The 16539-nt window shown below is 47.7% G+C and overlaps 1 protein-coding gene across 1 annotated transcript in view; it reads left to right on the top strand.

Annotated features, from left to right (window-relative positions):
* LOC133561128 (thyrotropin-releasing hormone-degrading ectoenzyme-like) overlaps window positions 1–16539 on the top strand; it is a 141286-nt gene that overhangs the window by 88371 nt on the left and 36376 nt on the right. The window contains exons 7-9 of the mRNA XM_061914378.1: window positions 410–547; window positions 618–683; window positions 14434–14499. Of these exons, the coding sequence (XP_061770362.1) occupies window positions 410–547; window positions 618–683; window positions 14434–14499 (270 nt within the window). The remainder of the gene's footprint in view (window positions 1–409; window positions 548–617; window positions 684–14433; window positions 14500–16539) is intronic.

Raw genomic sequence — 16539 nt, 5'->3', positions numbered from 1 at the left:
AAAGTCTAACTTGAGCACAGTATCTGGTAACTAAAGGAACGGACTTTAAGCATATTAAAGTTAGTGTGACAATATATCCATAATTATTCTAACACCATGGCCACCAAACCAAACTCAGGTGTCACAAACAGGAACTAAAGGAGTCCAAAACTAACAGAAAATACAAAAACATGATCTGGAACACGGATCATGACAGACACATATTATTTCCGGGCTTTTGAGGGCCAAAGTGTCCACGTTTGACCCCCAGGCCTTGAGTTTGACCCCCGAGGCCTAAACAAACCTTATTTCCAGCAAAAATGGCTACCCGGCACCCACAATGCATTGCGAAATGATAGTGTCCCTTTAAGTGTTAGTTAGCCGGCGTTGGTCGCACTAACGCTCAATGAAAAGATGTTTGCGTTGGCAGGAGAAGCAACGCTTCCTGACTGACGTCCTCCACGAGGTCATGCTCCTGGACGGCCTTGGCTCCTCCCACCCCATCTCGCAGGAGGTGCAGCAGGCCGCCGACATCGACCGCGTCTTCGACTGGATCGCTTACAAGAAAGCAAGTATTCCCCGCCGTCATTTGCCCGATGCGGACACTTTGAACGCGCTGCCGTTTGTGCCGCCTGCAGGGGGCGGCGCTGATCCGGATGCTGGCCAACGTCATGGGACAGAGACTCTTCCGGAAAGGACTCAATGTAAGGAGAAGGGCTGGCGTGTGGAGCTTAGATGTTTCTTGTTGTGTGAACAGAGCCAGGCGGCGGAGACATCGAGACGCAGCCGTCCTTGGCGCTTCGGGAGCCCAGGCAATGTTGTTTGAGGCTTTGGGGAACAGAGCAGGACTTTGTCTGGGGAAAGTCACACGGGCGCCGCCGCCGCGTTCTGATGATTGCCGCTGCTTAGCGCTAATGTCGCAAAAAAAATCTCTTTGCTGTTGTCTTCATGAGAACCTCAAGGCTATGGGGAGAAAAAACTGTTGGCTGTGACCAGGTCAAAGGTGATAACGGACCCAATGACCAACAAGCTGGGAGGCAAACAGAAAGGTTGCTTTTACCCCCTCAGACCCTCACAAAACCCGAGAACAGTGCTCCCCAACCACCGCTTCGTGACGCATTTGATACCGGGCCGCAGAGAAACATGAAATCATTTGTAGGGATGTCCGATAATATCGAACTGCCGATGTTTTAAAATGTAATATCAGAAATTATCGGTATCAGTTTCAAAAAGTAAAATGTATGACTTTTTAAAACGCCGCCGTGTACACGGACGTAGGGAGGAGTGCAGAGTACCGATACACCTTAAAGTGTACACGGACGTAGGGAGGAGTGCAGAGTACCGATACACCTTAAAGTGTACACGGACGTAGTGAGGAGTGCAGAGTACCGATACACCTTAAAGTGTACACGGACGTAGGGAGGAGTGCAGAGTACCGATACACCTTAAAGTGTACACGGACGTAGGGAGGAGTGCAGAGTACCGATACACCTTAAAGTGTACACGGGCGTAGGGAGGAGTGCAGAGTACCGATACACCTTAAAGTGTACACGGGCGTAGGGAGGAGTGCAGAGTACCGATACACCTTAAAGTGTACACGGACGTAGGGAGGAGTGCAGAGTACCGATACACCTTAAAGTGTACACGGACGTAGGGAGGAGTGCAGAGTACCGATACACCTTAAAGTGTACACGGACGTAGGGAGGAGTGCAGAGTACCGATACACCTTAAAGTGTACACGGACGTAGGGAGGAGTGCAGAGTACCGATACACCTTAAAGTGTACACGGACGTAGGGAGGAGTGCAGAGTACCGACACACCTTAAAGTGTACACGGACGTAGGGAGGAGTGCAGAGTACCGACACACCTTAAAGTGTACACGGACGTAGGGAGGAGTGCAGAGTACCGACACACCTTAAAGTGTACACGGACGTAGGGAGGAGTGCAGAGTACCGACACACCTTAAAGTGTACACGGACGTAGGGAGGAGTGCAGAGTACCGACACACCTTAAAGTGTACACGGGCGTAGGGAGGAGTGCAGAGTACCGACACACCTTAAAGTGTACACGGACGTAGGGAGGAGTGCAGAGTACCGACACACCTTAAAGTGTACACGGACGTAGGGAGGAGTGCAGAGTACCGACACACCTTAAAGTGTACACGGACGTAGGGAGGAGTGCAGAGTACCGACACACCTTAAAGTGTACACGGGCGTAGGGAGGAGTGCAGAGTACCGACACACCTTAAAGTGTACACGGGCGTAGGGAGGAGTGCAGAGTACCGACACACCTTAAAGTGTACACGGGCGTAGGGAGGAGTGCAGAGTACCGACACACCTTAAAGTGTACACGGACGTAGGGAGGAGTGCAGAGTACCGACACACCTTAAAGTGTACACGGACGTAGGGAGGAGTGCAGAGTACCGACACACCTTAAAGTGTACACGGGCGTAGGGAGGAGTGCAGAGTACCGACACACCTTAAAGTGTACACGGGCGTAGGGAGGAGTGCAGAGTACCGATACACCTTAAAGTGTACACGGGCGTAGGGAGGAGTGCAGAGTACCGACACACCTTAAAGTGTACACGGACGTAGGGAGGAGTGCAGAGTACCAACACACCTTAAAGTGTACACGGACGTAGGGAGGAGTGCAGAGTACCGACACACCTTAAAGTGTACACGGGCGTAGGGAGGAGTGCAGAGTACCGACACACCTTAAAGTGTACACGGACGTAGGGAGGAGTGCAGAGTACCGATACGTAGGGAGGACTGCAGAGTACCGATACACCTTAAAGTGTACACGGGCGTAGGGAGGAGTGCAGAGTACCGATACACCTTAAAGTGTACACGGGCGTAGGGAGGAGTGCAGAGTACCGATACACCTTAAAGTGTACACGGGCGTAGGGAGGAGTGCAGAGTACCGATACACCTTAAAGTGTACACGGGCGTAGGGAGGAGTGCAGAGTACCGATACACCTTAAAGTGTAGACGGACGTAGGGAGGAGTGCAGAGTACCGATACACCTTAAAGTGTACACGGACGTAGGGAGGAGTGCAGAGTACCAATACACCTTAAAGTGTACACGGACGTAGGGAGGAGTGCAGAGTACCGATACACCTTAAAGTGTACACGGACGTAGGGAGGAGTGCAGAGTACCGACACACCTTAAAGTGTACACGGACGTAGGGAGGAGTGCAGAGTACCGACACACCTTAAAGTGTACACGGACGTAGGGAGGAGTGCAGAGTACCGACACACCTTAAAGTGTAGACGGACGTAGGGAGGAGTGCAGAGTACCGATACACCTTAAAGTGTACACGGACGTAGGGAGGAGTGCAGAGTACCGATACACCTTAAAGTGTACACGGACGTAGGGAGGAGTGCAGAGTACCGACACACCTTAAAGTGTACACGGACGTAGGGAGGAGTGCAGAGTACCGACACACCTTAAAGTGTACACGGACGTAGGGAGGAGTTCAGAGTACCGACACACCTTAAAGTGTACACGGACGTAGGGAGGAGTGCAGAGTACCGACACACCTTAAAGTGTACACGGACGTAGGGAGGAGTGCAGAGTACCGATACACCTTAAAGTGTACACGGGCTTAGGGAGGAGTGCAGAGTACCGATACACCTTAAAGTGTACACGGGCTTAGGGAGGAGTGCAGAGTACCGATACACCTTAAAGTGTACACGGGCTTAGGGAGGAGTGCAGAGTACCGATACACCTTAAAGTGTACACGGACGTAGGGAGGAGTGCAGAGTACCGATACACCTTAAAGTGTACACGGACGTAGTGAGGAGTGCAGAGTACCGATACACCTTAAAGTGTACACGGACGTAGGGAGGAGTGCAGAGTACCGATACACCTTAAAGTGTACACGGACGTAGGGAGGAGTGCAGAGTACCGATACACCTTAAAGTGTACACGGGCGTAGGGAGGAGTGCAGAGTACCGATACACCTTAAAGTGTACACGGGCGTAGGGAGGAGTGCAGAGTACCGATACACCTTAAAGTGTACACGGACGTAGGGAGGAGTGCAGAGTACCGATACACCTTAAAGTGTACACGGACGTAGGGAGGAGTGCAGAGTACCGATACACCTTAAAGTGTACACGGACGTAGGGAGGAGTGCAGAGTACCGATACACCTTAAAGTGTACACGGACGTAGGGAGGAGTGCAGAGTACCGATACACCTTAAAGTGTACACGGACGTAGGGAGGAGTGCAGAGTACCGACACACCTTAAAGTGTACACGGACGTAGGGAGGAGTGCAGAGTACCGACACACCTTAAAGTGTACACGGACGTAGGGAGGAGTGCAGAGTACCGACACACCTTAAAGTGTACACGGACGTAGGGAGGAGTGCAGAGTACCGACACACCTTAAAGTGTACACGGACGTAGGGAGGAGTGCAGAGTACCGACACACCTTAAAGTGTACACGGGCGTAGGGAGGAGTGCAGAGTACCGACACACCTTAAAGTGTACACGGACGTAGGGAGGAGTGCAGAGTACCGACACACCTTAAAGTGTACACGGACGTAGGGAGGAGTGCAGAGTACCGACACACCTTAAAGTGTACACGGACGTAGGGAGGAGTGCAGAGTACCGACACACCTTAAAGTGTACACGGGCGTAGGGAGGAGTGCAGAGTACCGACACACCTTAAAGTGTACACGGGCGTAGGGAGGAGTGCAGAGTACCGACACACCTTAAAGTGTACACGGGCGTAGGGAGGAGTGCAGAGTACCGACACACCTTAAAGTGTACACGGACGTAGGGAGGAGTGCAGAGTACCGACACACCTTAAAGTGTACACGGACGTAGGGAGGAGTGCAGAGTACCGACACACCTTAAAGTGTACACGGGCGTAGGGAGGAGTGCAGAGTACCGACACACCTTAAAGTGTACACGGGCGTAGGGAGGAGTGCAGAGTACCGATACACCTTAAAGTGTACACGGGCGTAGGGAGGAGTGCAGAGTACCGACACACCTTAAAGTGTACACGGACGTAGGGAGGAGTGCAGAGTACCAACACACCTTAAAGTGTACACGGACGTAGGGAGGAGTGCAGAGTACCGACACACCTTAAAGTGTACACGGGCGTAGGGAGGAGTGCAGAGTACCGACACACCTTAAAGTGTACACGGACGTAGGGAGGAGTGCAGAGTACCGATACGTAGGGAGGACTGCAGAGTACCGATACACCTTAAAGTGTACACGGGCGTAGGGAGGAGTGCAGAGTACCGATACACCTTAAAGTGTACACGGGCGTAGGGAGGAGTGCAGAGTACCGATACACCTTAAAGTGTACACGGGCGTAGGGAGGAGTGCAGAGTACCGATACACCTTAAAGTGTACACGGGCGTAGGGAGGAGTGCAGAGTACCGATACACCTTAAAGTGTAGACGGACGTAGGGAGGAGTGCAGAGTACCGATACACCTTAAAGTGTACACGGACGTAGGGAGGAGTGCAGAGTACCGATACACCTTAAAGTGTACACGGACGTAGGGAGGAGTGCAGAGTACCGATACACCTTAAAGTGTACACGGACGTAGGGAGGAGTGCAGAGTACCGACACACCTTAAAGTGTACACGGACGTAGGGAGGAGTGCAGAGTACCGACACACCTTAAAGTGTACACGGACGTAGGGAGGAGTGCAGAGTACCGACACACCTTAAAGTGTAGACGGACGTAGGGAGGAGTGCAGAGTACCGATACACCTTAAAGTGTACACGGACGTAGGGAGGAGTGCAGAGTACCGATACACCTTAAAGTGTACACGGACGTAGGGAGGAGTGCAGAGTACCGACACACCTTAAAGTGTACACGGACGTAGGGAGGAGTGCAGAGTACCGACACACCTTAAAGTGTACACGGACGTAGGGAGGAGTTCAGAGTACCGACACACCTTAAAGTGTACACGGACGTAGGGAGGAGTGCAGAGTACCGACACACCTTAAAGTGTACACGGACGTAGGGAGGAGTGCAGAGTACCGATACACCTTAAAGTGTACACGGCTTAGGGAGGAGTGCAGAGTACCGATACACCTTAAAGTGTACACGGGCTTAGGGAGGAGTGCAGAGTACCGATACACCTTAAAGTGTACACGGGCTTAGGGAGGAGTGCAGAGTACAGATACACCTTAAAGTGTACACGGGCGTAGGGAGGAGTGCAGAGTACCGATACACCTTAAAGTGTACACGGGCGTAGGGAGGAGTGCAGAGTACCGATACACCTTAAAGTGTACACGGGCGTAGGGAGGAGTGCAGAGTACCGACACACCTTAAAGTGTACACGGACGTAGGGAGGAGTGCAGAGTACCGACACACCTTAAAGTGTACACGGACGTAGGGAGGAGTGCAGAGTACCGACACACCTTAAAGTGTACACGGACGTAGGGAGGAGTGCAGAGTACCGACACACCTTAAAGTGTACACGGGCGTAGGGAGGAGTGCAGAGTACCGACACACCTTAAAGTGTACACGGGCGTAGGGAGGAGTGCAGAGTACCGACACACCTTAAAGTGTACACGGGCGTAGGGAGGAGTGCAGAGTACCGACACACCTTAAAGTGTACACGGGCGTAGGGAGGAGTGCAGAGTACCGACACACCTTAAAGTGTACACGGGCGTAGGGAGGAGTGCAGAGTACCGATACACCTTAAAGTGTACACGGGCGTAGGGAGGAGTGCAGAGTACCGATACACCTTAAAGTGTACACGGGCGTAGGGAGGAGTGCAGAGTACCGATACACCTTAAAGTGTACACGGGCGTAGGGAGGAGTGCAGAGTACCGATACACCTTAAAGTGTACACGAGCGTAGGGAGGAGTGCAGAGTACCGATACACCTTAAAGTGTACACGGGCGTAGGGAGGAGTGCAGAGTACCGATACACCTTAAAGTGTACACGGGCGTAGGGAGGAGTGCAGAGTACCGATACACCTTAAAGTGTACACGGACGTAGGGAGGAGTGCAGAGTACCGACACACCTTAAAGTGTACACGGGCGTAGGGAGGAGTGCAGAGTACCGACACACCTTAAAGTGTAGACGGACGTAGGGAGGAGTGCAGAGTACCGACACACCTTAGAGTGTACACGGACGTAGGGAGGAGTGCAGAGTACCGATACACCTTAAAGTGTACACGGACGTAGGGAGGAGTGCAGAGTACCGATACACCTTAAAGTGTACACGGACGTAGGGAGGAGTGCAGAGTACCGATACACCTTAAAGTGTACACGGACGTAGGGAGGAGTGCAGAGTACCGATACACCTTAGAGTGTACACGGACGTAGGGAGGAGTGCAGAGTACCGATACACCTTAAAGTGTACACGGACGTAGGGAGGAGTGCAGAGTACCGATACACCTTAAAGTGTACACGGACGTAGGGAGGAGTGCAGAGTACCGATACACCTTAAAGTGTACACGGACGTAGGGAGGAGTGCAGAGTACCGATACACCTTAAAGTGTACACGGACGTAGGGAGGAGTGCAGAGTACCGATACACCTTAAAGTGTACACGGACGTAGGGAGGAGTGCAGAGTACCGATACACCTTAAAGTGTACACGGACGTAGGGAGGAGTGCAGAGTACCGATACACCTTAAAGTGTACACGGACGTAGGGAGGAGTGCAGAGTACCGATACACCTTAAAGTGTACACGGGCGTAGGGAGGAGTGCAGAGTACCGATACACCTTAAAGTGTACACGGGCGTAGGGAGGAGTGCAGAGTACCGATACACCTTAAAGTGTACACGGACGTAGGGAGGAGTGCAGAGTACCGATACACCTTAAAGTGTACACGGACGTAGGGAGGAGTGCAGAGTACCGATACACCTTAAAGTGTACACGGGCGTAGGGAGGAGTGCAGAGTACCGATACACCTTAAAGTGTACACGGACGTAGGGAGGAGTGCAGAGTACCGATACACCTTAAAGTGTACACGGACGTAGGGAGGAGTGCAGAGTACCGACACACCTTAAAGTGTACACGGGCGTAGGGAGGAGTGCAGAGTACCGACACACCTTAAAGTGTACACGGGCGTAGGGAGGAGTGCAGAGTACCGACACACCTTAAAGTGTACACGGACGTAGGGAGGAGTGCAGAGTACCGACACACCTTAAAGTGTACACGGGCGTAGGGAGGAGTGCAGAGTACCGACACACCTTAAAGTGTACACGGACGTAGGGAGGAGTGCAGAGTACAGATACACCTTAAAGTGTACACGGACGTAGGGAGGAGTGCAGAGTACCGATACACCTTAAAGTGTACACGGACGTAGGGAGGAGTGCAGAGTACCAATACACCTTAAAGGCACTGCCCTTGCGTGCCGACCCAGTCACGTAATATCTACGCCTTTTCACACACACAAGTGAATGCAAGGCATACTTGGTCAACAGCCACACAGGTTACACTGAGGGTGGCCGTATAAACAACTTTAACACTGTTACAAATATGCGCCACACTGTGAACCCACACCAAACAAGAATGACAAACACATTTTGGGGGAACATCCACACCATACCACAACATAAACACAACAGAACAAATGCCCAGAACCCCTTGCAGCACTAACTCTTCTGGGACGCTACAATATACACCCCCTGTTACTCCCTACTTTTTCAATTTTCCCGAGGGAACTCTCCAGAAGGAATCAATAAAGTACTATCTATCTATCTATTATCTATCTATTATACACCCCCCCCCCCCCCCCACACACACACACCTCAACCCCCGCCTACCTCACCCTCCTCATGCTCTCTCAGGGAGAGCATGTCCCAAATTCCAAGCTGCTGTTTTGAGGCATGTTAAAAGAAATAATGCACTTAGTGACTTCAATAATAAATATGGCAGTGCCATGTTGGCATTTTGTTTCCATAACTTGAGTTGATTTATGTAGTAAAACCTTGTTAGATAGTTTAATGCATCCAGCGGGCATCACAACTAAATGAGGCACAATAATGTGTTCATTGCACCACTGTATATATCGCTATCGGTTGATATCGGAATCAGCTTGTGACGGGTCTCCAGCCGTCCTCGTGTGGGTTGCAGTGCCGATCGATACAGGACACATCGTTACAGGTTTGACTCGGGTTTATTATTTCAATAAACATGTCATCTTCTTGCCAGTCGGTCGCGCCACTTCCTGCTCGGCACACCTTTCAGTGGCCAGGGGCTGCGTCTGCCGCGGGGCTCATCTTGATCTGGGTTGTTGTCGTCGTGTGCGTTGTCGTCGTTCGCCGTGGTTTCCCCGCTTACTTCTGCCGCGATTGTTCCTCCTTTTCCCCTTTTATACTGCAGCAGAAGATATAAGGATTGAGAGCAGGTGTGTCGCTTACGCACCTGACTCGGCTGGCTGCAGCGTCGCTCCGAGTGCGCCCCGCCTCTCCTCTCCTCTCCGCTGCACACCCCGCCACCTGGCCGCCATCTCAAGTAGGACCGCCGTCTGTCCTATCCCGCTGTCGGCTCGTCAGCTCCGTCTCTCCACACCGTTATTAAGAGTTGGACAATATCAACAAAAAAGCCATTATCGGACATCTCTAATCATTTAGCAACACTTTAGTATGCTGAACATATTCTTTGTAACTAACACTTAACTAAGAGTTATTTGGTTAGTGGTTAGGTTATCAATCAATGTTTATTTATATAGCCCTAAGTCACAAGTGTCTCAAAGGGCTGCACAAGCCACAACGACATCCGCAGTTCAGAGCCCACAAAAGGGCAAGGAAAAACTCACAACCCAGTGGGACTATGAGAAACCTCTCTAGGGGAGATGGGATGCAATGAACGTCGAGTGGATCTGACATAATAGTGAGAGTCCAGTCAATAGAGAGAGTCCAGTCCATAGTGGATCTAACATAATAGTGAGAGTCCAGTCCATAGTGGATCTAACATAATAATGAGAGTCCAGTCCATAGTGGATCTAACACAATAGTGTGAGAGTCCAGTCCATAGTGGATCTAACATAATAGTGAGAGTCCAGTCCATAGTGGAGCTAACATAATAGTGAGAGTCCAGTCCATAGTGGATCTAACATAATAGTGAGAGTACAGTCCATATTGGTTCTAACATAATAGTGAGAGTCCAGTCCATAGTGGATCTAACATAATAGTGAGAGTCCAGTCCATAGTGGATCTAACATAATAGTGAGAGTCCAGTCCATAGTGGAGCAAGCAGGAGGCCATCCTGAGCAGAGACGTCCCCAACTGATACACAGGACCACTGCCCTAGTACACAGGACCACTGCCCTAGGACACAGGGCCACTGCCCTAGCACACAGGACCACCGCCCTAGGACACATGACCACTGCCCTAGAACACAGGACCACTGCCCTAGTACACATGACCGCTGCCCTAGAACACAGGATCACTGCCCTAGTACACAGGACCACCGCCCTAGGACATATGACCACTGCCCTAGAACACAGGACCGCTGCCGTAGGACACAGGACCACCGCCCTAGGACACATGACCACTGCCCTAGACAACAGGACCCCTGCCCTAGATCACATGACCACTGCCTTAGAACACAGGACCACCGCCCTAGGACACATGACCACTGCCCTAGAACACAGGATCACTGCCCTAGTACAAAGGGCCACTGCCCTAGGACACATGACCACTGCCCTAGAACACAGGACCACTGCCCTAGGACACATGACCACTGCCCTAGTACACAGGACCCCTGCCCTAGTACACATGACCACTGCCCTAGTACACAGGATCACTGCCCTAGTACACATGACCACTGCCCTAGTACACAGGATCACTGCCCTAGTACACATGACCACTGCCCTAGTACACATGACCACTGCCCTAGGACACATGACCACTGCCCTAGGACACATGACCACTGCCCTAGTACACATGACCACTGCCCTAGTACACATGACCACTGCCCTAGTACACAGGACCACCGGCCTAGTACACAGGACCACCGCCCTAGTACACAGGACCACTTACCCTAGAACACAGGACCACTTACCCTAGGACACATGACCACCGCTCTAGGACACATGACCACTGCCTTAGGACACAGGTGTCAAACTCATTTTCATTGAGGGCCACATTGCAGTTCTGGTTGCCCTCAGAGGGCCACTTTTAGCAGTGAATGATATACACTCTTACAGTATCAGCACCGCAATAATAATGAATCATATTCGGTACTATACGGCCTCTAAAAAGTACCAGTCCACCACTCCCCCACCATGTCATGTCATGCCATTGCTGGTTTAGGAGCAGAGGAGCATGTTCGGCAGCGCGCACACACAGAGTACTTACAACCAGACACAGTGTGTAGGCAAAAAAAGGGAGAATGGACACATTTTGGCTTAAAAACTCACGATAAAGGTGTAGCTATAACCCTCAAATGCTTTAAAAATGGCAAGCTAGCTAGCGGCTAACGTCCATCCACAGTGTTTAAGTGACTTCCAAATCACTAATCCTCGCCTCCATGGCGACAAATGAAGTAAGTTTCTTAAAAGTATAAACATGCATCACAATGTAAACAAACGCCATGAGTGGATCGACACCTGACATCCACTGTAATGATACCAAGTACAGGTGTATCCAGTCGATACTACTATGATGACGCCAATATTTTTTTAGCATCACAAAACCTTTTTTTTTTTTAATGTATATTCCTTGGTATCGGATTGATAACCAAATTTGTGGTATCACCCAAAACTAATGTAAAGTATCAAAGAAGAGAAGAATCAATCAATCAATCAATGTTTATTTATATAGCCCTAAATCACTAGTGTCTCAAAGGGCTGCACAAACCACAACGACATCCTAAGCCGGAGTCCTTTGAAGGCAGATTTCTTGCCGGGACATATGGTACAATACAATCTGCAAGATAGGATGGAGCTAGACCGTGTAGTATTTTATACCTAAGTAGTAAAACCTTAAAGTCACATCTTAAGTGCACAGGAAGCCAGTGCAGGTGAGCCAGTATAGGTATATATGTGAGTATATATGTATATAAAGGTATATACAGTATAGGTATATATGTATGTATATATGTATATAAAGGTATATACAGTATAGGTATATATGTATGTATATATGTATATAAAGGTATATACAGTATAGGTATATATGTATGTATATATGTATATAAAGGTATATACAGTATAGGTATATATGTATGTATATATGTATATAAAGGTATATACAGTATAGGTATATATGTATGTATATAAAGGTATATACAGTATAGGTATATATGTATGTATATAAAGGTATATACAGTATAGGTATATATGTATGTATATATGTATATAAAGGTATATACAGTATAGGTATATATGTATGTATATATGTATATAAAGGTATATACAGTATAGGTATATATGTATGTATATATGTATATAAAGGTATATACATTATAGGTATATATGTATGTATATATGTATATAAAGGTATATACAGTATAGGTATATATGTATATAAAGGTATATACAGTATAGGTATATATGTATGTATATATGTATATAAAGGTATATATGTATGTATATATGTATATAAAGGTATATACAGTATAGGTATATATGTATATAAAGGTATATACAGTATAGGTATATATGTATGTATATATGTATATAAAGGTATATACAGTATAGGTATATATGTATGTATATATGTATATAAAGGTATATACAGTATAGGTATATATGTATGTATATATGTATATAAAGGTATATACATTATAGGTATATATGTATATAAAGGTATATACAGTATAGGTATATATGTATGTATACATGTATATAAAGGTATATACAGTATAGGTATATATGTATGTATATAAAGGTATATACAGTATAGGTATATATGTATGTATATATGTATATGAAGGTATATACAGTATAGGTATATATGTATGTATATATGTATATAAAGGTATATACAGTATAGGTATATATGTATGTATATATGTATATAAAGGTATATACAGTACAGGAGTAATATGATCAAACTTTCTTGAATATGATCAAACTTTCTTGTTCTTGTCAAAAGTCTAGCAGCCGCATTTTGTACCAATTGTAATCTTTTAATGCTAGACATGGGGACACCCCAAAATAATATGTTACAGTAATCGAGACAAGACGTAACAAACGCATGGATAATGATCTCAGCGTCTTTAGTGGACAAAATGGAGCGAATTTTAGCGATATTACGGAGATGAAAGAAGGCCGTTTTAGTAACGCTTTTAATGTGTGCCTCAAAGGAGAGAGTTGGGTGGAAGATAATACCCAGATTCTTTACCGAGTCGCCTTGTTTTATTGTTTGGTTGTCAAATATTAAAGTTGTATTATTAAATAGAGTTCGGTGTCTAGCAGGACCGATAATCAGCATTTCCGTTTTTTTTGGCGTTGAGTTGCAAAAAGTTAGCGGACATCCATTGTTTAATTTCATTAAGACACGCCTCCAGCTGACTACAGTCCGATTCAATATCGATTCTTGGGGTCGCGATTCATTTATATATTGATTTTTTTTTCGATTCAACGTGATTCTCGATTCAAAAACGATATATTTCCGATTCAAAAGGATCGTGTCTTCATTCAATACATAGATTTCAGCAGGATCTACCCCAGTCTGCTGACATGCTAGCAGAGTAGTAGGTTTTTTAAAAAGCTTTTATAATTGTAAAGGAAAATGTTTTATCAACTGATTGCAATAATGTAAAATTGTTTTAACTGTTAAAGGAAGCAAAAATAAGACTTATTTTATCTTTGTGAAAACATTGGACACAGTGTGTTGTCCAGCTTATGAGATGCCATGCAAGTGTAAGCCACTGTGACACTATTGTTCTTTTTGATTCTTTTTATAAATGTCTAATGATAATGTCAATGAGGGATTTTTAAACACTGCTATGCTGAAATGATAACTAATATTGATACTGTTGTTGATAATATTCATTTTTGTTTCACTACTTTTGGTTTGTTCTGTGTGGTGTTTGTGTCTCCTCTCAATTGTTCTGTTTATTGCAGTTCTGAGTGTTGCCGGCTCAGCTTTGCTTTTGGAATTGGATTGCATTGTTATGGTATTGTTGTGTAGTGTTTGTTGGATTGATTTAAAAAAAAATTAAAAATACGATTTAAAAAAAGAAAAGAGAATCGATTTCGAATCGCACAAGGTATTTTGTATTCGAATCGATTATTTCCCACACCCCTAAAATATATATATATATATATATATATATATATATATATATATATATATATATATATATATATATATATATATATATATATATATGTATATATATATATATATATATATATATATATATATATATATATATATATATATATATATATATATATATATATATATATGTGTGTATATATGTGTGTGTATATATGTGTATGTATGTATGTATATAAATAGAATATAAGAAAACTAGGTGGTGGTGGTTGTTGAAGTATTTGTGTTGTGTGTGCAGGATTATCTGCTGAGTCACATGTACGGCAACGCAGCCCGAGAGGACCTGTGGAGGACACTGTCTCAGGTATTGTACCACCTCCACCTTCTCGCCCCCAACACCCTCCACGTTCTCACCACCAACACCCTCCACGTTCTTACCACCAACACCCTCCACGTTCTTACCACCAACACCCTCCACGTTCTTACCACCAAAACCCTCCACGTTCTTACCACCAACACCCTCCACGTTCTTACCACCAACACCCTCCACGTTCTTACCACCAACACCCTCCACGTTCTTACCACCAACACCCTCCACGTTCTTACCGCCAACACCCTCCACGTTCTTACCACCAACACCCTCCACGTTCTTACCACCAACACCCTCCAGGTTCTTACCACCAACACCCTCCAGGTTCTTACCACCAACACCCTCCACGTTCTTACCACCAACACCCTCCAGGTTCTTACCACCAACACCCTCCAGGTTCTTACCACCAACACCCTCCACGTTCTTACCACCAACACCCTCCACGTTCTTACCACCAACACCCTCCACGTTCTTACCGCCAACACCCTCCACGTTCTTACCGCCAACACCCTCCACGTTCTTACCACCAACACCCTCCACGTTCTTACCACCAACACCCTCCAGGTTCTTACCACCAACACCCTCCACGTTCTTACCACCAACACCCTCCACGTTCTTACCACCAACACCCTCCACGTTCTTACCACCAACACCCTCCACGTTCTTACCACCAACACCCTCCACGTTCTTACCGCCAACACCCTCCACGTTCTTACCGCCAACACCCTCCACGTTCTTACCACCAACACCCTCCACGTTCTTACCACCAACACCCTCCAGGTTCTTACCACCAACACCCTCCACGTTCTTACCGCCAACACCCTCCACGTTCTTACCGCCAACACCCTCCACGTTCTTACCACCAACACCCTCCAGGTTCTTACCACCAACACCCTCCACGTTCTTACCACCAACACCCTCCACGTTCTTACCACCAACACCCTCCACGTTCTTACCACCAACACCCTCCACGTTCTTACCACCAACACCCTCCACGTTCTTACCACCAACACCCTCCACGTTCTTACCGCCAACACCCTCCACGTTCTTACCGCCAACACCCTCCACGTTCTTACCACCAACACCCTCCAGGTTCTTACCACCAACACCCTCCAGGTTCTTACCACCAACACCCTCCAGGTTCTTACCACCAACACCCTCCAGGTTCTTACCACCAACACCCTCCACGTTCTTACCGCCAACACCCTCCACGTTCTTACCGCCAACACCCTCCACGTTCTTACCACCAACACCCTCCACGTTCTTACCACCAACACCCTCCAGGTTCTTACCACCAACACCCTCCAGGTTCTTACCACCAACACCCTCCACGTTCTTACCACCAACACCCTCCACGTTCTCACCGCCAACACCCTCCACGTTCTTACCGCCAACACCCTCCACGTTCTTACCACCAACACCCTCCACGTTCTTACCACCAACACCCTCCAGGTTCTTACCACCAACACCCTCCACGTTCTTACCACCAACACCCTCCAGGTTCTTACCACCAACACCCTCCAGGTTCTTACCACCAACACCCTCCAGGTTCTTACCACCAACACCCTCCAGGTTCTTACCACCAACACCCTCCAGGTTCTTACCACCAACACCCTCCACGTTCTTACCGCCAACACCCTCCACGTTCTTACCGCCAACACCCTCCACGTTCTTACCACCAACACCCTCCACGTTCTTACCACCAACACCCTCCAGGTTCTTACCACCAACACCCTCCAGGTTCTTACCACCAACACCCTCCACGTTCTTACCGCCAACACCCTCCACGTTCTTACCGCCAACACCCTCCACGTTCTTACCACCAACACCCTCCACGTTCTTACCACCAACACCCTCCAGGTTCTTACCACCAACACCCTCCACGTTCTTACCACCAACACCCTCCACGTTCTTACCACCAACACCCTCCAGGTTCTTACCACCAACACCCTCCACGTTCTTACCACCAACACCCTCCACGTTCTTACCACCAACACCCTCCAGGTTCTTACCACCAACACCCTCCAGGTTCTT

This window comes from Nerophis ophidion, linkage group LG10, assembly GCF_033978795.1.
Source record: "Nerophis ophidion isolate RoL-2023_Sa linkage group LG10, RoL_Noph_v1.0, whole genome shotgun sequence".
NCBI lineage: Eukaryota > Metazoa > Chordata > Actinopteri > Syngnathiformes > Syngnathidae > Nerophis > Nerophis ophidion.
Note: the sequence above shows the minus strand (reverse complement) of the source record. Positions and strands in the feature narration are given on the sequence as shown.